The sequence below is a fragment of the Poecile atricapillus genome, chromosome 27 (genome assembly GCF_030490865.1).
Source record: "Poecile atricapillus isolate bPoeAtr1 chromosome 27, bPoeAtr1.hap1, whole genome shotgun sequence".
Lineage (NCBI taxonomy): Eukaryota > Metazoa > Chordata > Aves > Passeriformes > Paridae > Poecile > Poecile atricapillus.
Window position 1 is genome coordinate 226,062 of NC_081275.1, and position 22,873 is coordinate 248,934.

A 22,873-nucleotide genomic window follows, 5' to 3' on the forward strand; every position below is an offset into this window, starting at 1 on the left:
CAATAAGAGCATCAACTGATAATTCATGAAAAAACCAGCAGTTCTTGTCCTTGCCCAACTGTGCCTCCCACCTTGGCATGGGCATCTTCCCTCTCTCCACCACAGATTATTAAATTACCATTTTGCTGATCTAACTTCTTTTGGTTGGATTCTTTCTTCTCCTGTCTAAATCAAATTTTTATTGCTAAGAAATGCTAATTTAAAAGATGCCTCCCTGGAGGATTGCAATTCAAGAGCCCAGCTCCCTCAGAAGAGCCAAGGTGCTGCCTGAAGCAACCTCAGCTGCTGCTGTTCCATGTGAAACCCCAAACCTGGGTCTAAATTAACCATTTTTCACTAAATATAAGAGGAAAAATAACAGTCATGTTGGAAGGTTCAGTGGCTGCCAAGAGGGTGGCTGAGGGATGGCTTGGGATTAAACACACATCAAAAGGGTTGATCTCTGGTTCCCTGGGATGCTGTGAGGGCTGAAAAACAGGTAATTCCCAGCTGGGCCAAAGCTTCCTCAAGGACCTGGACCCTTCCCAGGCTGCAAATCAGCTGGAAAAGACTCTGGTTCTCCTCCTGACAGCAATTAAGCCACCCTGTCCTCCTCCTCGCCAGGAACGCAACTTTGCTGCGTGGGGTGGGTGATCCAATCAGCCCAGCGCAGCCCTGCAAACACTTCATCTCCTTCAGAAGAGGCTCAGGCGCGTTTATGGCGATTTTTTAATAGCAGCTTGGATAAACAGCGGCGATAACCCGTGCCGGGCTCCCAGAGGATGATTAATGCTCCCGGAACAGTCACGCTCGCTCGCCTCAGGGCTGGGATTGTTTTCTTTTATTAAAGGAGTGGGGGGAGGAAAGGGAATAATGGACTTTGCCGTGTTTTATTGGGTTGATGGGTGCAGAGGGAACACGTTGGCCTCTTTGCTCACCCTGTATCATGTTCAGCTCTTGCTGAGTGGCAAAGATGGGGGATGGAGTGATGAAGGATGAAGGACAAAGAATGAAGGATGAGAGACAGAAGATGAGAAATTAAGGTGAAGGGAGGAGATGAAGGAGGACAGATGAAGGATGAAGAACTAGCAGTGATTTCTGGTCATGTTTTTATTTCTTGCCCTGCGATGTTCCTGATTGTGCACGTATCCTGCACTGTGGCTGAGGTCTCCCCAAGAGCTGGACTACTGGGGCCTTACATTTATTTAGGACCCTTTCAAAACATGGGAATCATTTAGGAGCCCTGAGCCCACCAGTGCCTTCAGCACGCTGCATATCCAGGGCCTTGCAGTGTCACAGCTCATCCTCGGGGCTCTCTTTGCGATGGGCACGTCCCTGGGCTGCTGGCACTGGTGGCAGTCTGGGAATGAGGCTGAGGAGATTTGATGGTGAAAACCACATGTCCATGCCCTTCCCACTAACCCTGGGCCCCACTGAGCCACCCAGCTGGGGAAAACACATGGTCCCTCTCAGGCTGCCCCGTGTAGCCAGCCCGAATCACGAGTGCCCACACCTGCACCAGGTCCAGTCTTCCCGGGACAATACACCCTTGTCCTAGGGCAGGTATGTGCTACAAAGAGTTTTTATGGGGTGGGGTGGAAATTGTGATGATAAGGAGCTTTCTGCTGCGTTCCACTGAGTGTGAACTTCGAGTGATAAAGCAGGACTTGCTGTCATGGGGCCAGGGTGAGCTCCCCCACAGCCCACTGCCCCCTATCCCCACTCAGAGGGGCCACACCAGTCTTTCAACACACTTTAAACCCAGGAAAAAGCTGGAAAGAGCCTCACAGTGTTGCCAAAACTGCTCAGCAGAGACCTTTTGCAATCAGACAGCAGGAGCAAGGATTTCTGTGTCCCTCTTACCATTACGTCCCCAAATCCAGGTGACATTGAGGGGCTCTACCAGCCTCAACACTCACTGGAACTGCTGAAAATTATTTTAGCAATCAGAGGTCTGAAATAAATGGTAAATAGCCTGATTGCTTGGGGTGTTTCTTTTATTTTTTTTTTGGAAGGATGAGGAAAAAATACTGTTTGTTTAGATGAAAAATTTAGACTGGAGGGGGTGCTTTTTCCCCTTTCCCTCATGACAGCATCACCACAGCTGGGAAAGCAGCTTAGAGAATTATACACTATGATAATTGATTGAATTCATCAGTAAATAAAGCAGCCAGCTTTAAACTCAGGGTCTGGAGAGGGAGTAAAAATTCTCAATGCAGTGGTTTGTACCAATAGGTGCAGGAGTCATCATGCCCATGAAACCACAGCCACCAGGAAAAGTGACACACAGGTCTGCATTCTGGACTAAAAAAAAGCTCTTTTGGGGTTTAAATAAGGAAGGAATGATTTCTCTTCAAAAGGGAATCCTCTCTCTCACCTCCAGAAGCTCCTTGGTTCTTTAGAGAGATGGATCAGATAGAAGTTATGAAGCAACCTTGAACCTTTTGAGAAACTGTGGGATGGAGAAGCCAAAAATGTGGTTTATAATAAAGGGAGAGGAAAATAAGCTTGAACATCCCTAAGCTTTAGGGGCCTTAGGGCTGGGATATACCCACATAAATCACCAAATATTTCCAGCCAGCACCAGGGTCATCCCCAAATTCCTGCTCCTTTGCTCCACCACACCTGTTCACCCTCTCCCATCACACCACCATCACAGCCACCTTGCAGCTCCCCTAAGAAATATTTACTGTCAAAACTCCTTTGGGAATTCTGGGCTGTGCCAGTGAGTGCCCCTTCCAGCACTGCTGACTGTGGGCAGAGAGATTTTGTAGGTCTGGCAAGCCAAGGAACTGACCCAAAATGCTGAGAAGAAGTCATGCTCCTTCACGTGTGAGGCCCCAGCACGGGGTCACCACCGATGCACTGTGGTGACAGCCCGGCCACTGCACACGTGTCCACTCCCACGTGCCCCAGGGAGGGGGAGGACAAAGTCTCCACGGAGTGGTGATGACAATGCAAACCGATGGGAAGCATCCTCTGGCCCAGGGCAGCTGCCGGGCACATCACGTCTCGCCCAGCGTCCCCCAACCCACATCCCCTGTGAGCAATTCCGCATCCGTCTCCGTGGCAACGCATTTTCCACATTCTTCAGTATCTCCTGCCCCTCTGGTCTGTGGTGCTGGCAGCGCCGGGTAGCCTGCAGGCTGGAAGCAGATGGATGTCCATCACCCACCGCAGCACCCCTGAGAGGGGCAAGGGGAGTAGGGACTGGTCCTGCTGCTCCACAGAATGCCCACAGGTGACTCTGAACCCATCCTTGGTGGGTGCTGGAGCATGGCATGGTTTTGGGGCAGCACAAAAGTAGCAACAAACATCTGACAGCCTGCAAACATCTCACCTGCCTTCCTGGTCCAACAGCCACACAACCTGCCTGTGCTCTCCTTCATGTGGGATATTTTTCTGCCTGATGCAGCTGGAGTTTTGTAGGATAGGGTGACAGAGCCATAGGCATCTTTGGAGATGCAGCCTTCGAGAGGAACTTCTTTTCCTGCACAAAGTCCAGCAGCAGCAGCAGCCCCTCTTGCACCAACCCCAGCAGATGCTCTTGTGTTAAAAGATGGAGCACTACTCTTGTCCTGCAGGATCATCCATTGGGCACATCAGCCTTGGAAAAGGCCTCATTATTATTATTATTTATATGTATTATTATCATCATTATTATTAATGGCCTCATATGCTGAGATTTCTGTATACCAGAAATTGCACAGACTGTTTCAGCCTCGTTGCTCTCCTGAAACTCCCACTGGTGCCAGAGGCTGCACCATGACCTGGAGCTGGGAAAACCCCTCCCTGGCGCAGCTGGGAACAGAGACTGGAGGGGGGCAGGAAATCTCCATTCACTGGCGCTTGGTCTCCAGCCAAACTGGACCCAAACCAACCATTTTTTTCCATGTTCCCAGTAAACTGGACTTCTCAGAGAACTGTGGCTGGTAGGGAAAGGGGTCAGCAAGGGGGCCTGAAGGCAGATGCTGACTTTGCCTCCAGCTCTATGATGTCCAGGCTCAGTGGTGCTGTTGCACTACCCCCATGGGGACTCCCCCCATGGGCTTGGGGTCAGGGGGATGAAGGGTTTTCATGTGCCCACATCAGCCTGGCAGGTGGAGGGTGCAAGAACAGGGTGTGAAGCTGGGATTTTTGGAGTGAGGTTTAATAGACATCAGAGGATTGCAGTCTTCTAAGTCTTTTTTTTTTTTTTTTTTTTTTGAAATGGCTGTGCACACCCCATAGGGTCCCCAGCGCTGACAGGACAACTTGTCCCTTTTTGAGTGGCCACACTGTCCCCATAGAGTCACCCCACTGAATCACTCCAAGTGGCCATGATGGTGTCTGATGGTGTCCAGAGGATTTCCCTCTCTACCCCCCCCAAAAAAGCTCTTTCTTGGCACGTGTTCACTGTGTGCCTATGGGGTGGCTGCTCCAACAAGGAGTAATGAGGTCAGTCAGCCCAGGGCCTAAGTTCAGCCCAGGCACCATTCCCAGGGCTGAGGCCAGGCCCTGGGGAAAAGGGATTTAATTGATTAAACAGAAAACAAAACAAAACAAAGGAATTATCAAGCCCACCAACATGGGTCTTGTTTTCATTTTGAAGGAACTTTTTGTTACTCATTTGTCATCAGCCTAATTCCTCCAAGTCCAAAACACTTGGTGTAATGTGATGTTATTTCCTTCACAGCCAGGAGAAATACTGTTTTCTTGAAAAATGAGGTTATGCCGGGAAGGGGGTCACTTTGGCAGGAAGCAGCGTGAGACAGACCTTGGCTGTGTCCCACAGGAGCAGTTTCCCTGCTGTGCTTGCCCTTGTGGCCCAGCGCAGGTGGCCGGGGTGTTGCCGAGGGGCAGCACGTTGGAGATGTCCTGCTAAGGACCAGCTGAGCTGGAGGCACCTGCGCCAAGTCGGGAGGGGTCTGGGACCCTGCAGGAATGGAGCTGCACATCGCCCACCCCATCCACCCTAGCCTTCTCTTTTTTCTGCCTTTCCCTGGATTCTCCTCCATCTCCTTCCCTCCCTCCTGTGTCAGCCCCTTCCCTTCCCTTTCCCTCCCGGCAGTGCCAGGAGCCGAAAGGACTTTGCACACCAAGGCAGCGCTCGCTCCCCGCTCCTTCCCGCGAGCCTTGGAGCCACCGAAGGGAGAACTGAATACTCCGGTCTTATCTGCGAGGGAAGGCAGGCTCGGTGGGCAGGGTTTGCGCGAAAGCTGCTGGCTTATAAGCAGCCGGCAGCGGAGGCAAAGCTGTCTCGGAAGGCACCGAGCGGGGCCCCCTCCGTGCAGCGCTCCCGCCGCGATGCCCGCGGCGCTGGGGCTGCTGCTCGGGCTGAGCCTGGCAGGTGCCCTTCAGCCCGGCCTCGAGCCCCCCCAGCATGAGCCCACCGAGGAAGGGGCCACCCGCTTCGCCAGAGACTACAACAACACGGCCGAGCTCGTCCTCTTCGAGAGCGTCTCGGCCAGCTGGAATTACACCACCAACCTGACGGCGGAAAATGCTGCTCTGCAGGTGGGTGGCGGGACAGGGGCGATGCCACCACGGGGGCGTCCCCAGCAATGGGGACTGGGGGGCTGGGTCACGGTGGAGACACTTGGTGTGGTTCCCTTTCTCCCTGCGGGCTCCTGTCTCAGCATCTCGGAGTGGCAAACCAGGGCTGGGACTTGTAGTCCAGCAGGGTTTTGCCCCAAATTGGTTTTCAGGGAGACTCTGCCCAAGAATGACAGCTCTAGTCCCAGAGCAGAGTCAAGGTTATTTTTAGGGGTGATTCCCTCCTCCCAGCACCTTCCACTTTCCCCCTTTGCAGAACTGGGCCAGGTGTCAATTGTACCCGTCCCTGCCTGGTGTCACCACATCCCACTGCTGAGGGTTTTAGTTTGGGGCAGGCAGCAGGAGCCCAAAGTGCACAAGCAGCTGGGTGGCATTAGGACTGAGGCTGCCACCTCTTGTCCCTGTGTCCCCAGCCCAGGGGGACTGGGTCAGTGGTGGGAAAGCACCCCAGGCTATAGGGAAGAGACATCAGCCCAGGCATACGCGGGGAGCAGCGCTGTGTGCATCGCACAGGCACGTGTGTGTCTTCCCAGGGGTTTGCTAGTGTCCGGGTTGTATTTAGTGGAGCAGGGAGCTGGAGCAACCCCGGGTCTGCTCTCGGTCGGGTGAGCTGCAGCACAGCCTAGGCCAGGGGATGGTAGTGCTGGGCAGGCTGCGGTGGTTCCCTGGCCCCAGCAGTGCTCGAGGAGCTGCCAGTGGCCCCAGTGTGGTGTCATGGACAAGTTGCTGCACGCAGCTTGGGGTACATCTGCCAGTCCAATGGCTGAGGGTGCACAAGGGGCAGTGCAGCCCCTATGTGACCACGGTGTGTTTGGCAATCCCAGAATTGCACAGGAGTTGCCACACGTTGCCCTGAACCCTACAGATCCTGCCAGGATGGGAGCACAGTGTGCCCTGTGCAGGAAGGAAATGCATCTTCCTGCACAGGGGAAAGATCACTGCCAGGTCTGGCCACTGCCAATTTGGCAGGACACTGAAGAGGCCCTAGGTGCCCCTCCAGCCCTTTTTGTCGAGCTGATGTGATGTCTGGGCAGGCACCCAGCTCCAGCTGCAGATGTGGTGGGGCTGGGGACCTTGGAGCAGGGCAGGAACATGCCAGCTATACTGAGTCCAAAATTAGGGCCAGGAGAGCACCTTGCATGGACTTTTCTCAAAAGGCATTTCCAGACCAGCTTTCCCCCTCTTTTCTGTGCTATTAAATGTATAAAGATCATGTCCAGGAGCTCCCTGCAATGTCAAGGCTCCTCGGCCAGCCCAGGTAGAGGAGGGGACCTGAACCCCTGAGCTCAGCCTATGATGGGGCAGCAGGGAGGTGTGGTGGGATGGGGAGTCACTGACTGCTAAAGGAATAACAATGAACAGCAGGACCCTAAAGGCTGCATTTGGGGAATCTGGGAGAGCATTGGGCCAGGTGAGCCCTATGCATCCGTAACACAAGAGGGGCTGAGTCAGGCCACCAGTGCATGGGCAGCTCTGGGGCCTGGGACAAAAGGGAACCCTGGGATAAAGGGACATGAAGACAGGAAGTCAAAGGCAGGGGCAGGGATGTACAGAGGGAAGCTGGACAGACAGATGTACCATCTTTCGCAAGCTGGGATTCTGGGCAAGAGGCTGGCAGTGGGGCTTGGGGACCGCTCATGTTTGGGTGCAGAACTACTGCAGATGCCTAGGCCAAGACAGTCCCAGTGTCCTGAGCTGCATCCTGAGTCTTCACTGCGCACCCACACGCGGGAGGGACGGGGGTGGAGGTTTTGGTAGGGAGGCTTTGAGGCTGTGGGTGTCAAGGGGCATCTGAGCCCCCTGCAGGGGCATCCCCTCCGGAGAGAGATCCCAGACGTGGGGGTGAAGGGCCAGGACTGGTGGGCATGGCCACGGCAAGGGGGTCTCAGGCAGCACCACTGGCCTCAACTCACTCCACTGGAGCTGTCAGGAGAGTTTAGGGTACAATTTGCCTGACTAAGCACAGATGCCTGTTCAAGGAGAAGACAAAACACAGCTGAACTCTACTTCCTCCAGCTCTGCATGGGGTCTGGGAATGGGTAAAGGCATCTCCTGTTTAGAGGGGTAGTGCAAGAGCAGGGTGTCTGTGGAGCTGGCACATCCTGGCATGTTGAGGGACTGGGGCCAGATGATACCAGTGATTCTGTGGGCACTGGGATGTCCAAGGGAGGCGGTGGGAGCAGTGATGGGTAGCCAGGGGCACCTGGCACTTTTGTCATTCCCACCCCCGTGTCCCACAGCTGCATGGGTATCTGCCCTGGGCAGCCTCCAACTCTGCCACACCACAACTCCCTTCCTTCCCTACTGCCTGCTGAGGGAATGTGAAGATTAAAATAAAACAAACCAGGCGTGTTGGAGCCAGGCTAAAAATGCCACAAGTCACAGCTAATGAGCTCCATAAATCACACCAGGATGGCACATGGACACACACCAGGCACTCTGCACCATCTCACTCCACCTGTACTGGGCCAGGACATTCTTAAAAGATCAGAGCTTCCCAAAAATACAGCTGACACTGTATCAGGCTGGGATACAACCACCTGCAATGCACCCCACCCCAAAACTGCAGCCACAGCTCCAGCTGCCTAAATAACACCCCATAGTGCCAGCAGCTTACTGCCAGCTCATGGGCCCAGGAAGGGAGACAGGCTGGCTGGAGTTGGGTGGCAGTGAGACACCCCAGACTGGGGACTCAGAGCAAATGGGGGAACCCCAGATGTGTCATTTACAGGTCACAGGGTGAAGGTAGCTGATTGAGAAACATAGAAACAGAAGTGTACAGACACAGTGAGGACATACAGGAAGGAGAAAGGTGAATGTGGCACTTCTATAGTTATCTCTTGAGGTTCTGTGAAAGTGAGAAGCAGCAGGAATAGAAATAAAATTAAGCCAGATCTCAGAGCTCCTTCCAAAACCAGGGACCAGCAGATGTCAAAGTCAACCTAGGAGCACCCAGACACCCTGACCACATGGCCTGGACACCCAATCCCAGCATTCCCATCCCATATGAGACCCTGGAGCTCCCTCCAAGACACTCTCACAGACCATCCTAGTGGGTGCTCATCAGGAGCTCCACAGGTGAGCAGGGGCTGCAGACACTGCTGTGCCAGATGGAAGCTGCCATTTCTATCCATAGGTGCCATGGACTGGGGACAGCCCTGCCTGTCACCCCATGTCCTGTCACCTCTGACTCCCACAAACCCTCCTGACTTTGCCTCTGGCCCCCAAACCATTGCCTGGGTGGTGGCATGTCCGAGGGCTGGTCCTGAGCCCCCATGTCCCCTCTCACCATGCAGGTCAAGGCATCACTGGAGGAGCAGAACTTCACAGAGTTATGGGGGAAGAAAGCCAAGGAACTCTATGGTGACAAGTGGAATAACTTCAGTGACCCCCAGCTGAGGAAAATCATTGGATCCATCCAGACCTTGGGACCCTCCAACCTGCCCCTGGAGATGAGAGAGCAGGTAGGCAAGGTGATGGCAAAGCCCTGAGTATGTCTGGGGTGCTGTGAAATGCCTTAGAGGGATTTTTCGCAAGCATCCAGACTCTGCTGCTGACCTGCTGTGTTTTGGAGGGTGTCACTGGCCTCTACACAATAATTGAGAAGATGGGGTGCTATCTTCAGGGGATGTGGGGTGCCTTCTGGCCCTATTAGCCAGCCCTAACCTTATCTTGGAGCTATCCCAGTAGGAACTGGAGATTTCCTGCTTACACAGAGCAGTCTTGGGCATCACCTGGAGACCAGCCAGGCTGTGCCCATGGCTGGAGCCAGCTGTCTCAACCCCTCCGGGCTCATCAGGTATGCAGCCCGCTGAAAAGAAGGGCTGATGCAGCTGCCTGGCTCCTGGGCCCCCTGTAAGACAAGGAATGCTGTGCCTTGGTGACACATTCTATACTAGGGACATCAGGACATCCCGAGCCTTCCCCATCACACTCTTGAGCTTTTAAGGCAGTTTACCTGAATTTTGATTTCCATGCATGAAAATATTGCCCAGACTGAGGCTGGCAGCCACTCTGCTCTACATGAGCACAGGGACAGACCCTTCCATCCTGAACCACAGCTCCCTGACAGCCATTCTCAGCAAAACCCTGGCAAAGTCTAGTGATGCAATCCCTTCCGGAGAACTGTCGGCCCTGGTTCCTTCCAGGAAACCCATCCCTGCCTTCTCCCAAATAACAGACAACATCATGTCTCCTCCCTGCACATCACTCATGTCTCGTCCATCTCTGGGCAGCTCTATCCCACAGCCACCATCGTCCCCATCTCCATCCCCTCTGCACAGCTGGAGCAGAGGAATGGGAGTGGAGAGAGAGACGGAGCAGAGGAATTTCCTTCCCTGGGAATGGGCTTCCCAGGCATGCTCCAGGAAACCTCCTGTTGCTATTGTTTGCTGTTGTTGAAGTTCACAGAAATAAATCCCACTCGTCCTCCTGCTTTTCTTTTCCTATTTTTTTAAGCCATTTAGATAAACAGCCTGTGCTGTGGCCCCACTGACAAACAGCTCTATAAACAGCCCCTCTCTGCAGCCTGGCCGTGCAAGGATAGTCTGTCCCAAAGAGCCTCCCTGCTCCCACCATGCCAAAACCCTGAGTGATAACACACTTGTCTCACCAAAACTGTGCTGTATAAACACACAAATCCTTCCCCACATCCATCTGGACACACACACTCCAGAGCTGGGAAGCCTGTAGATCCTTCGTGAAGGGCTGTTCCTGTCCCCTTGCAGCCTCAACATCCTTTCCTTTCCTACAGTATAACACCATCCTGAGTGACATGGACAAAATCTACTCCACGGCCAAGGTGTGCCTGCCCAATGGCACCTGCTGGGATCTGGAGCCAGGTATGGTCCCTGTCCCCTTGATCCTGCCATCTGCTGAGCATCCCATAGCCACGACTTTGTCCCCACATCCTTAGTGGGCGGGGGTTGGCATATGCTACTCTAACTAATCAGGATTGTCCCAGTGTGAGGATGGGCACTTGGGTCTGGTGTGGTGGTGGTGGCACCTCAGCAGAGCTGTGGCATATGCCTCCCTCCCCGGCTGCTTTCTTATGTTCTACCTGTCCCCTTTGTCCCAGACCTCTCGGATGTCATGGCCACCTCTCGCAGCTACAAGAAGCTGCTGTACGCCTGGGAGGGGTGGCACAACGCTGCGGGGAACCCGCTGCGCCCCAAGTACGAGGAGTTCGTGAAGCTGAGCAATGACGCCTATATGATGGATGGTACAAATCGGGCAGATCCCCGGGGAACAGGGGTGGAAATCGGGACTGGGACTCTGGGATGCCCTACTGCTCTCCCCACCCCACATGCAGCCAGGCATCCAACTTCTATTTCCCAAGTACCAGCACTCTGGGGAAGGGGGAAAAGTCCTGCTGCTAGTCCCTGCTCCCACCTTTTGGGGATGGGTAGTGGGGGCAGCCATCGGGGTCTGGAGACAGAGGTCTTCCCTGTGTCCCTGGCAGGATTCAATGACACAGGCAGCTACTGGCGCTCCTGGTATGACTCAGACTCCTTTGAGAAGGACCTGGAGCGCATCTACACCCAGCTGGAGCCACTCTACCTCAACCTGCATGCCTTTGTCCGGAGGAAGCTGTATGATCACTATGGGCCCAAATACATCAACCTGAAGGGTCCCATCCCTGCTCACCTCCTGGGTAAGAGATGAGACTCCCCCAGCCTGTGCCCAGGGGTGCTGATGGTGTCAGAGGGGCACACACAAAGCCAGAGAGGTCCCAGAAATCTCTGTGTTTCTCTTCTGACCTGCCACCAGCTCTACTCTAGCTATTTTCTCTTCTCAGGGAATATGTGGGCTCAGCAGTGGAACAACATCTATGACCTGATGATCCCCTACCCTGAGAAGCCTAACCTTGATGTCACGAGCAGCATGGTGCAGCAGGTGATGGGCTGAGGGACTCATTGAGGGGACCAGGGAGAAAAAGCAGAGGGTATTGCCAAGGCTGGCCCATGACATTGACCTCATGGGAGTCATTTCTCATACTTGTATAGGGGACAGCAGAAAACCCATGTTTGGGAGGGGAAGGGAAAAAGAAATTATCTTAGTCCATCTCTGGCAATGACCAAAGAGGCAGCAGGTGGACAAAAGTGGGCAGTGCACTGGGACTGCTGCCAGTCCCCAGGCTGGGGACCGCATTCACACCATCACACAGCTCCAAGCACGTCTTGGGTATCAGTCCTGCTCCCTTCTGCCCTTGCTGAGCTCCAGCACCACTGCTTGGTGCTTTTTAAGGATGTTCACACCAGTTCTGGGGCTGGGCCTCCCCATCACAGAGAGAGGGGCAGGAGGTCAGTCCCTGGGAGCAACTCGCCTCCTTCCCACAGTCCTGGGGGAGCACTGGAGGCAATGCCCAGGGCACAGGCAGCCCCTTCCTCAGCCATAACCCACTGCCTGCTGCCCACCAGGGTTGGAATGCCACCCACATGTTCCGAGTCTCGGAGGAGTTCTTCACCTCCCTGGGGCTTCTGGAGATGCCCACTGAATTCTGGAAGAAGTCCATGCTGGAAAAGCCAACAGATGGGCGGGAGGTGGTGTGTCATGCCTCAGCCTGGGACTTCTACAACCGCAAGGACTTCAGGTCTGTGGGGATATGCAAGGACTCAGGGCTACAGGGAAAGACCCTCCCCTATCCCCCTTGAGGATCACCCTTTTGGATACCCCTAGCCTGGCCATGCAGCCAAATATGGCACTTTCTGAGGTGAGATCTGGACTGGCAATGCTACCCTGTCTTCCCCTCCACTTTCCCTTACCCTGTGGGGTGTTGCCAACCTCTCTGGGACTGTGGGGAGTCCTTCCTGTCAAGGGAGTGTACAGGCAGCCAGGGTCCCTCACTGGGCTCAGGCAATGCTGTTTTCACACGGCAGGATCAAGCAATGCACATCAGTGACCATGGAGCAGCTGTTCACAGTGCACCATGAGATGGGCCACATCCAGTACTACCTGCAATACAAGGACCAGCCCGTGTCCTTCCGCAGTGGGGCCAATCCTGGCTTCCATGAGGCCATCGGCGATGTCCTGTCCCTCTCTGTCTCCACTCCCAGCCACCTCAAGAAAATTGGTCTCCTCAGCAGTGCTGCTGAGGATGAAGGTATGACAGCTGGGTGACCTGGAGGGCACTGACACTGCCTGTGGCACTGGGAAGGGTTTGAGACATGCCAGGGTGGGCTGCAGTCTGGCAATACAGCCCAGAGCTGCCACAATCCCTTCTCATCTCCATGGGTCCCTCTTGTCTCCATGGTTCAGGTAGGACTTTTTGTCTCCATGGGTCCATGCACAGCCCTTTCTTGTTTCCATGGGTCCATGTAGAGCCCTTCTTGGCTCTATTCTCTTCACTCCTCAGGCAGGAGGGATGTTCTCTAGAGCTTGTCTGTCCCTTTCCCTTCACCAACAGAGCCCAAACTGGAAAATAACATTTTTGTACTTCATTGGCTTTGACCTTTCCAGCATTCCTCCCTCCCTCTCCAAGAAGCATCCACCACTGGAGCTCCTGATGTGGCTCTGTGGAGGTGGCACCAAGCACTTCCATGCACAGTCACGAGGGTTGTTAGTGGGTGACATGTCCGGCTGCCAGCTGGCACAGCAGGGCAGGACTTGTCGCTGTAGGCACTGCCCAGCTTGTCAAGAGCCTCATCCTCCCACCTGACGTCCCTCAGCCAACACACCAAAGCAGATGGTAGCAAAGGAAATTGAGCACTCCCAGACCTGCCCCAGGCGGCTGCTTGGCAGAGGAGGGACAGTCCTGGGAGCCTCCTGCTGTGTCATTAAATACGTTTTATGACAAGAAAGACATCACAACAGCCAAGAGCACTGGGCCAGTGCTGCATAAATACAATGAAGCAGATGGTCTCTGCCTCAAGCCATTGCTACCTGACTTGCCAGCCCTTGGCAGCCAATAGCCCATCATCATAGTGATGGCAGCCAATAGCCCATCAGGGCAGTGCTGCCAACTGCTCTCTGACCCCACAGCTTCAGCTGCATCTCCAGCAGGTCTTTCTCCAAACTGCCTTCCCCAAATTTCCTTGAGGGAAAAAACAGGTGTCACCATCCCCTTTGCTACTCATGATGCAGTGGTGACTGTCCTAGAGTTTACTCTGGTTCTGAGTCTAAACCATCAGAGCCTTTGCAACGGTGTGACTGCAGACTAAACTCCCCCAAACCCCCTCACCTTGAGGCCCCAGGTTGGAAGTGTGAAGAATTGCACTCACCAGGGACCTTTTAACTTTAAGAGCTGGGCTAAGGGTAAGGGGACACCACACTTTTCACTACCATTGTCCCCACTCAGTAAAAGGCACATGTTGCCCCAGGTAGTAACTGTATCTACAGAAACCTCCTGTGTCCCACACAGCCTTCTCTAGAAGCAAGGTTGCATGTTGAAATGCTGTCCCCATTTCTCATCCGGATCTGCCCACCCTCTTGCCCACTAAAATTCCAGTGCCTGTAGTGCTGTCTATGCAGACTCCTTTCCAGCCTGGTTCAGGCTCTGTTTCATGCAGAGAGCAATATCAACTATCTGCTGAAGATGGCCCTGGAGAAGATTGCCTTCCTGCCCTTTGGCTACCTCATCGACCAGTGGCGCTGGAATGTGTTCAGTGGCCACACGCCGCCAAGCCGTTACAACTACGACTGGTGGTATCTGAGGTAGGGGACAGTCACCAACGGTGTGTGGGGGTGTGGAAGCTGGGGATGTGCAAGGAAGGGAGGCAAGAAAGCAGAAAGGAAAGAAAAACTGTAAAAGTAGTCACGGAGATGGTTGCAAGAACAATGGATAGATGGGTGGGTGTGTAGAATAGGATGGATGGATGGATATATATGGAATCATGCTCTAATTGTGTGTATTTCTTCAACACTGTGCCAAGCCTTCCCATCCTTTGACTAGATTCTTCTGATCCCTTATTATTCCTATGCTCAGGCTGTTGTTCTCTGTTGTCCACAGAACCAAATACCAGGGTATCTGTGCTCCAGTTCCAAGGAATGAAAGCAACTTTGACCCTGGAGCAAAGTACCACATCCCGGGGAACACTCCTTACATCAGGTAGAGGAAGTGCTGGCAAGGGGACCAAGGTTTGGGATGCAGTGGGTGGGGGATCACCTCTGTGGGCAGGGACTCATAGACATCGAGATCTCCCAACACTTGGGACCACAAATGGTGAGGTTGAGCTCTTGGACTTGTCTGCTTCCCCTTGTCCCCAGTTCTAACCTTCCTGGACTTCCTTGGCAGGTACTTTGTGAGCTTCATCCTCCAGTTCCAGTTTCACAAGGCACTGTGCGAGGCAGCCAACCACAACGGTTCCTTGCACACCTGTGACATCTACAGGTCCAAAGAGGCTGGAGCAAAACTCAGGTGGGGACAGAGGAGGGTGAGGAAAATCATCATGGGTAGATGAGTGCATGGAAGCTGATGGTGTGCAAAGGAAGGAAAGAAAAAAGGAAGGAAGGAAAAGTGAACTGGAGAAAAAGGGAGGGAGGGAGGGAGGGAGGGAGGGAGGGAGGGAGGGAGGACTACATGGAAGCGCTGGGGTGGGGTGAGTGGTCCTCACCAGAGTATTGCTATTGTCCTAATCATGAGCTCCCACCCAGACAAGAGGTCACTAAAGCACAGCTGACTCCTGTTGATTGGGTGTTAAATGCATGAATGTGTGACAGGGAATCCTCAGTTCCCACATGCAGGACAGGTGGTGGCTTCCAAGGCAGTTCCCAGGTTCATGTCCCACCCAGGAACAGCATCTTCATCCCTTAAGAAGCTGAGATAGATACTGTCACTGCTTCTCTCCCATCCATCCCCTGGCTTCATGCTGACTCTTCTGCTCCTCCACAGGGAAGTGTTGAAAGCTGGGTCCTCGAAGTCATGGCAGGATATCCTCTTCAATCTCACTGGCATGGGTCAGATGGACGCTGCTCCCCTTCTGGAGTATTTCAGCCCTGTCACCAAATGGCTTCAGGAGCAGAACAACAAGACCAACGAGGTCCTGGGCTGGCCTGAGTTTGACTGGCGTCCCCCTGTCCCTGAAGGCTACCCTGAAGGCATTGGTAAGGCTGCAGCTCCATCCCAGGTCCGGGAAGGGACAGGAAGAGGTCCCCCAAGGGACATCATTAATCCACAGGCAGGCTGTGGGTGGGGTGGTCCCCATACCAGGAAAGAGAAATAGCCAGCTCCAGTGAAGTTCTGCAGGGTGTTGTGTCCCAGGAGGCAGGTGCCACTGTCTGAAGCTGTGTAATGATGTCATCAGTCGTGGTGTGAAGAGTTTCTCTTCTCAGCTGTGTCCTTTGTGCTCACGTGGGAGAGTCTAGTGCATGCAGCTTGTCCTGTTGTCCCTTCCTCTGTCTGAAGGGACACCCCAGCAGGGCACCTCTTCCCTAATTTCTTAACTCAGCCTGCTCCCAAGCTGTGGCATCCTTCAATGGACCTGCAGTTCTGGGAAAAGCTTAACTATGGCTTCTCCGTGGGATAGTGCTCTTTCTTGTCTCTTCCCCCATTTATTTCCTCCTCTAGACAAAATAGCAGACGAGGCACAAGCTAAAGAGTTCTTGTCTGAGTACAACACCACAGCTGAGGAAGTGTGGAATGCCTACACCGAGGCATCCTGGGCCTACAACACCAACATCACCGACCACAACAAGGAGATCATGGTATGGGAATGACCCTGGGGCTGTGCTGGGAGAGCTAACAGCCAGAGAAGGCAGCTGGTACCCAGAGCACATTTCACAGAAGCCCTGAAAACTAGGGCAGCCTCTGCCCCTCATAAAGGGATAACATTCTCACCCACGAGGTGTGTTTTCCTTGAAAACCCTCATCATCCAATGAGGTACCCACAAAGGCAGCTATGGGGAAGCTGTCAGTCCTGGGATGCCAGGTGGTGTTTCTAGTGGTGGCCTGTGTCTTCTCCCTGAAGTAATTCCTCTTCTCTCATTGTAGCTGGAGAAGAACTTGGCCATGTCCAAGCACACCCTGGAGTACGGCATGAGGGCCAGGCAGTTTGACACCTCAGATTTCCAGGACCAAAGTGTCACCCGCATCCTCAAGAAGCTGAGTGTCATTGAGAGGGCAGCCCTACCTGAGAATGAGCTGAAGGAGGTGAGTGGCAAGGGGACAGAGCAAGAGAGGGTGTCCCTTGCCATCACTCTATGTGAGAGACACAAGTTTCTCTCAAAATTTAAGAAATGCCACTGGGCAGCCACCATCTGCCTTGAAAAAGGTGATAGATTGGTACCTTCTACACAAAGTCAAAATCCTTGTCTTCAGGGTTTCCCACCCAAACACTGCCTATCCCAGGCTGCAGAGGGGCCTGGATGTTTGGGTGACAATGGCACAATGCTTGCTGGCCCCAGGCCCTCTTGTATTGACTCCATGTTGCCTCTGTTGGAGTGACACTTGATCTTGGAAGGGACCAGAGTAAAACACACAAAAACCTCGATGGGCTGGGACATCCTCCAATATCAGGAACAAGGATAACCAGTTTATATACTCTGATTTCCTTTGCAGTATAACACCCTTCTCTCAGATATGGAGACCACATACAGCGTGGCCAAGGTCTGCAGAGAGAACAAAACCTGTCACCCATTGGATCCTGGTAAGATCTAGCAGGGTGTCCCACAGGGCATTGGCACTGGCCCAGAAGGAAGGGATTTTTTTTTAATTGGGGCATGAAGAATGGCCATGAAGGGCTCTTCCAGCTTCTCTGTGATGGTCCCCTAGCAACACATTGGGTATAGAACCATTGCACCTGTTCAGCCCATCCAACAGCATCACAGCGGCTTCATTACTCTCTCTTAGACCTCACAGACATTATGGCCACCTCTCGGGACTATGATGAGCTCCTCTTTGCCTGGAAGGGCTGGCGGGATGCTTCTGGGAAGAAGATGAGGAACAACTACAAGCGATACGTGGAACTGAGCAACAAGGCAGCCATGCTCAATGGTCAGTGCCCTTCTCCCCTTGAGCCCACCACGACCCTAAGCCCCTGTGAGCAGAGGATTGGGCTCTTCATCCAGGTGGGGGTCAAAATCCTAAGGGTGTGGAGGTCTCACTAACTCCCAGGAGATCTACTGTCTCACAGATATGGAGGGACCTGGAATGTCTGAGCAGCAAGACAGAGTTTTGTCCAAGAAGGACAGTGTCTGACAACTTCTGCTCTTGCTCTACCACAGGCTACAAAGACAACGGGGCCTACTGGAGATCCCTGTATGAGACATCCACCTTTGAGGAAGATCTGGAGAGGCTGTATCTGCAGCTGCAGCCCCTGTACCTCAACCTACATGCTTATGTACGCCGAGCCCTCTACAAAAAGTATGGTGCAGAGCACATAAACCTGAAGGGTCCCATCCCTGCCCATCTGCTAGGTAAGAGCTCTGTCTGAGCTAAGCTGTGTCTCCCATGAGGTGTGGTTGTCTCTGTGCCATGCCAAGAGTTAAAACTGGTCTCTGTTCAGCTCTGGATGATGGGAAAAGGTCCCCTGGGATGGGTCTGTAGAGGCCAATCTGCCCCAGGGAAGGGCAGCACGCTCAGCATGATTTGACCTCTCTTGCATGGACGGGCTCCTGCCAACATTGCCTTTATGCAGATGGCAGGACCAGGCAAGGCCGGGACCAGGCAGGGTGATCCACCTGTGCAGGAGGATGGAGTAACTGGTTGCTCTCCTCTCCCTGTCTCCCTCCTGACATGTGGCATCCTTCTGTGCTTCCCAGGCAACATGTGGGCTCAGTCATGGTCCAACATTTTCGACCTGGTGATACCTTTCCCAGATGCCACCAAGGTGGATGCCACCCCAGCCATGAAAAAACAGGTCAGTGCTTTTCTATTCTGCTCTGGGGAAACCCCTTGGGACTCGGCAACTGTTGGCTCTTGCCACCACCCATGTTAGAGCCAAATGCTCTAATGTTGCAAAAAAAAAAATCCATGCCTCATCTGTATTCTCCCTACCTTTATATGCCAAGACCTGGATCCAGGTCTATCTGACTCCAGGAGATTCCCCCTGCCCAGAACAAGGCTACCCCTGTCCTCCCATCATTCCACAGCCCCCAGCACCCCATCTGCCTCTCACCAGCTCTCTGCTCTCTCCCCAGGGCTGGACACCCAAAAAAATGTTTGAAGAGTCAGACCGTTTCTTCACCTCTCTGGGCCTCATCCCCATGCCACAGGAGTTCTGGGACAAGTCCATGATTGAGAAGCCATCAGATGGGCGGGAGGTGGTGTGTCATGCCTCGGCCTGGGATTTCTACAATCGCAAGGACTTCAGGTGCCCATGGGGAGCAGATGGTGGCCACCACTGATGTGGTGCTGGGGCAGAAAGTGTCTTTGTAGAATAAGGGCACATGGGTTGATGCCACCACAGTGTTTCTTGCTCTGTGGCTGTGGCACCCCAACTGTGGCACTTCCCTTAGTACCCAAGATGCTGGCAGGAGTCATCATGGTGGATGGAGGGCAACACATGGCTGCCCTGCCCTGCTCTGCTCTGCCCTGCCCTGGAGGATGGAAAAACTGATGAACAAGGACAGGGAATGGACAGGGTCAGCAGGAGATGCAGGAGGAGGAAGAGACCAACCCAGTGGAGAAGGGCCAGATGTGGGGAGGGGGCACATAAAAAGGACAAAGAGGTCAAGGGGATGTGATGGTTCCTGGAGGTTTTCACACCACCACTTCCTTCTCCCTCAACCCTTGTGTCCTGGTCCAGGATCAAGCAGTGCACTGTGGTGAACATGGACGACCTCATCACAGTTCATCATGAGATGGGCCACGTGCAGTACTTCCTGCAGTACAAGGACCAGCCTGTCCCCTTCCGTGACGGGGCCAACCCTGGCTTCCATGAGGCTGTTGGGGATGTCATGGCCTTGTCTGTCTCCACCCCCAAACACCTGCATAGCATCAATCTGCTGGACCAAGTCATGGAAAATGAAGGTGAGCTGCAGAGCCAAAGAGCAAATGTGGGGATGCTAATGGGAGCAGCTGGAAATGCAAATGGTCAGGAGGGGCTGGACAACATTGAAGGGCTCAGGGTTATACATGGTGGCTTTGCATGAATGGAGGGGACAGGACCTGCTAGGGACACACAGTTCTGGGGCAGAATGACCCACAGAGGGAGGAGAGGTGGATACAGCACTGTCCTGCTCACATCTTCACACCCCAAGCAGAAAGTGATATTAACTACCTGATGAGCATCGCCCTGGATAAAATCGCCTTCCTGCCCTTTGGGTACCTCATGGACCAGTGGCGGTGGAAGGTGTTTGATGGGCGGATCAAGGATGATGAGTACAACAAGGAGTGGTGGAACCTCAGGTAGGACTGAATTCAGACCCTTGTTTGGGACAAGGGCCTTGGCCGTCATCCCTCTGGGTGTTTTCTCCTTGTGGCCCCGTTGGCTGCAATGGAACGATGAGATACACAACCCTTCCCTCTGTCCTCACACCCCACTGTGTTCCTTCCCACTCTACCCCACCTCCTCCTCCCCAAGCTGGCCTGACTCTCCCTCTCTCACCCAGGATGAAGTACCAGGGCTTGTGCCCACCAGCACTGAGGTCTGAAGACGACTTTGACCCTGGGGCAAAGTTTCATATCCCTGCCAACGTCCCTTACATTAGGTGAGCCAGCAGGGCTGGGGCACGAGTGACACCATTTGGACATAGAAGCAGGATCCCCAGGTCAGAGGCTAGTGATGACACCTTTTTCCATGGCTAGTGGTACCATCCTTCGAGGGCTGGGCAGCTCCAGAGACCCTGACAGAGCTTCAGAGAAGAAGCCTGGATTTAGGGGAATTTCTCCCTATCCAAGGAAGATGAGCTCATCCACTCCAAGAAACATATAATCATTGTGGCAGAAATGCCTTCAGCAGGTTGAACTGAGCTGAAGCAGGTGTAGCCAGTGATGCCCCCCCAGACTGGGACGGGTGCAACCAGAGAATGAGGGGAGCCACATCCTCTCTTGCATAGGCACTAGTAAGGTCCATTCCCATCTCTTCATCCCTCTCTACCAGGTACTTTGTCAGCTTTGTGATCCAGTTCCAGTTCCACCAGGCACTCTGTGATGCAGCTGGGCACAAGGGTCCCCTACACACCTGTGACATCTACCAGTCCCAGGAGGCTGGGAAGATCTTGGGGTAGGTGTGTGGGCAGGGTAAAGCCAATCCCCAAATACCTTAAAGCCAGCCCAACATGACAGGAGGCAACGCAGCCCCTGGTCATCCCTCCCATCCCATACCTGGGGCAGGGACACCTTGGGCTGGGCGCTGTGATTGCAAAAGCAGCCACTAGATGGTAGCTGGGCCCCTGGCAGGGGGAAGACTCCCTCCTCCTCCTCCCAGCCCCCAGTTCCTTTGGGAAAGCAACCCCTTTGCTTCAAGAAAAGCACCTGCAAAATTAACCCTTCCACCCAGGGACTGCTCTGCATCAGGCTGGATTCACTGGAGGGTTTTAATCCATGCAAACCCCTCTTCCCTCCAAGACAACCATCCCTCCCTGTGCTCCAGGGATGCTGATACTAAGAGTCCCAAGGGAAAGGGAGGGGCTGGCAGCCAAGAGAGTGATGGGGAATACATTGGAGCTGATTTCTCCTGCCACAGGGACGCCCTGAAGCTGGGTTTCAGCAAGCCGTGGCCCGAAGCCATGCAGCTCATCACAGGGCAGCCCAACATGTCAGCAGAGGCCCTTATGAGCTACTTCGAGCCACTCATGACGTGGCTGGAGAAAGAGAACGAGAAGAACGGGGAGGTCCTGGGCTGGCCCGAGTACAGCTGGACTCCTTACACAGGTATGCAGGGCCCAGCCAAGCACGAAGCACAGCAGGTCCATGATTCACCAGGGCTCTGCCCTCACTAGGGTCAGAACGAAATGGAGCTCTCTTGGTTCCCCTTGGCCATCACAAAAACCACAAGGTCTTTGGATGATTCTCCTTGATTCCTTGGGGAGCTGAGGCCAAAGGGCATCCAAGAGACCAGCAAAGGTGACCCAATATACCACAGCCCAGAGCCCCCAGCAACAACCACGTCTCTCACTTCTCTCCTTTCCAGCCCAAGATGACTCCAGCAAAACTGATTTCCTGGGAATGTTCCTGACCAAAAGTCAAGCCACAGCAGGTGGCTGGGTCCTGCTCGCCCTGGCACTCATCTTCCTGATCACCACCATCTTCTTGGGTGTCAAGTTCTTCTCAGCCAGGAGAAAGGCCTTCAAATCCAGCTCAGAAATGGAACTGAAATAAGGCAGCCACCAGCAGGGCAACAGAGACAGGGTGCAAGCATGGGCACTTGGCCAAGCTGGCAGCCATGCCATGGGCACACTTGCCAAGGAAGCCATGAGTTTCCACAACCCAGGATTCCTCTCTCCTATCAGGTCAGACATTCCTTTCCACTATGCAAGAGCCAGAGCAGAGAAGAGCTATTTATTTGTCAATGTCTGAATCAGGGGAAAGAGAAGTTCAGGCTCCGGCAGGCACGGAGCCATCAGAAGCTGCCCCTGTCCCCAGGGCTGGAGCTAGTCCAGCCTGGTCACCCACCAGCCAATTCTGATCTGTGGGCAAAGCCACGGAGACTTGAGTGACAGAGGGCAGTTTCGGGAGGGATGGAGCACATCCTGGTTTGCCTTCTGCCCCGCTGTTTGCTTGCATGGATGAAAAATAAACCTATGTCTTGTCATCCTTTGAGCAGCAGCTCAGCTTCTTCTTGCATGTGGGCTGGAGGCTCAGTGGAACAAGGCTCTCAAGCAGGAGAGCTGCCACCCCAAGCCAGTGCAAACACAAATCCCTGGGGAACAGCCTGGCTCTGGGGCAACATAACTGCAGCATCCAGCTTCCTCCCCTCCCCATCTGAAAGATCAACATCCCTTTGCAGCATCTCCATCCTCCCCTGAATTGCAGCTCCCATCAGAGCTGACAGCTCGTGGGTTCAGTGCAGCACACGCCTAAGGGAGGGGCTGAATCAGGGCAGGAATCCCCAAAGTCCAGACGTGAACTGTTTAAAGGGCTGAGGGGTCACCAAGCCCAGGATGGGACAAGGCTGGAGCTCACGAGTGCTGTGACTCCAGCACTCAATGACACATTTACGTAAGAGCCGGGGAGGGGGGTCCAAGGTCAGCGATCGCCTCCTGCCCTCCAGCTCCTGATTATCTTGGGATCAGCTGTGCCTGAGCCCCCCGCCCCCCCCGCCCCGTCCTCCCCATCTCCGGCCTCGTCTTTCTTCTGCTTCTGTAAATAAAACTTCGTATTTGTTCTGCAGTGATTAGGTGCAAAACTAATCCCAGGCTGGGGATTATTGCAGCCTTAAAGAGCTGTGATCTGCTGCAGCCCGAAGCAGCAGGGGAAATGAGGGGATCTGGATGACCCGTCCTTCTCCCATCCCATGGCCCGTGCCCTCGGTCATGTCTC

The 22,873-nt window shown here is 53.9% G+C and overlaps 1 protein-coding gene across 1 annotated transcript; it reads left to right on the plus strand.

Moving 5' to 3' along the window:
- The first annotated feature begins 4,815 nt into the window (after positions 1–4,815).
- ACE (angiotensin I converting enzyme) lies at positions 4,816–22,153 on the plus strand. Its single transcript, XM_058858098.1, has 25 exons — positions 4,816–5,475; positions 8,811–8,978; positions 10,268–10,355; positions 10,592–10,735; positions 10,976–11,167; positions 11,312–11,409; positions 11,934–12,106; positions 12,393–12,616; positions 14,022–14,166; positions 14,462–14,560; positions 14,747–14,869; positions 15,344–15,555; positions 16,019–16,155; positions 16,442–16,600; positions 17,009–17,096; positions 17,300–17,443; positions 17,674–17,865; positions 18,211–18,308; positions 18,589–18,761; positions 19,197–19,420; positions 19,654–19,798; positions 20,002–20,100; positions 20,493–20,615; positions 21,078–21,265; positions 21,525–22,153. Exons 1-25 carry the CDS (start codon positions 4,903–4,905, stop codon positions 21,710–21,712), a joined length of 4,197 nt encoding a protein of 1,398 aa, XP_058714081.1. The 5' UTR covers positions 4,816–4,902; the 3' UTR covers positions 21,713–22,153.
- Positions 22,154–22,873: the final 720 nt, after the last annotated feature.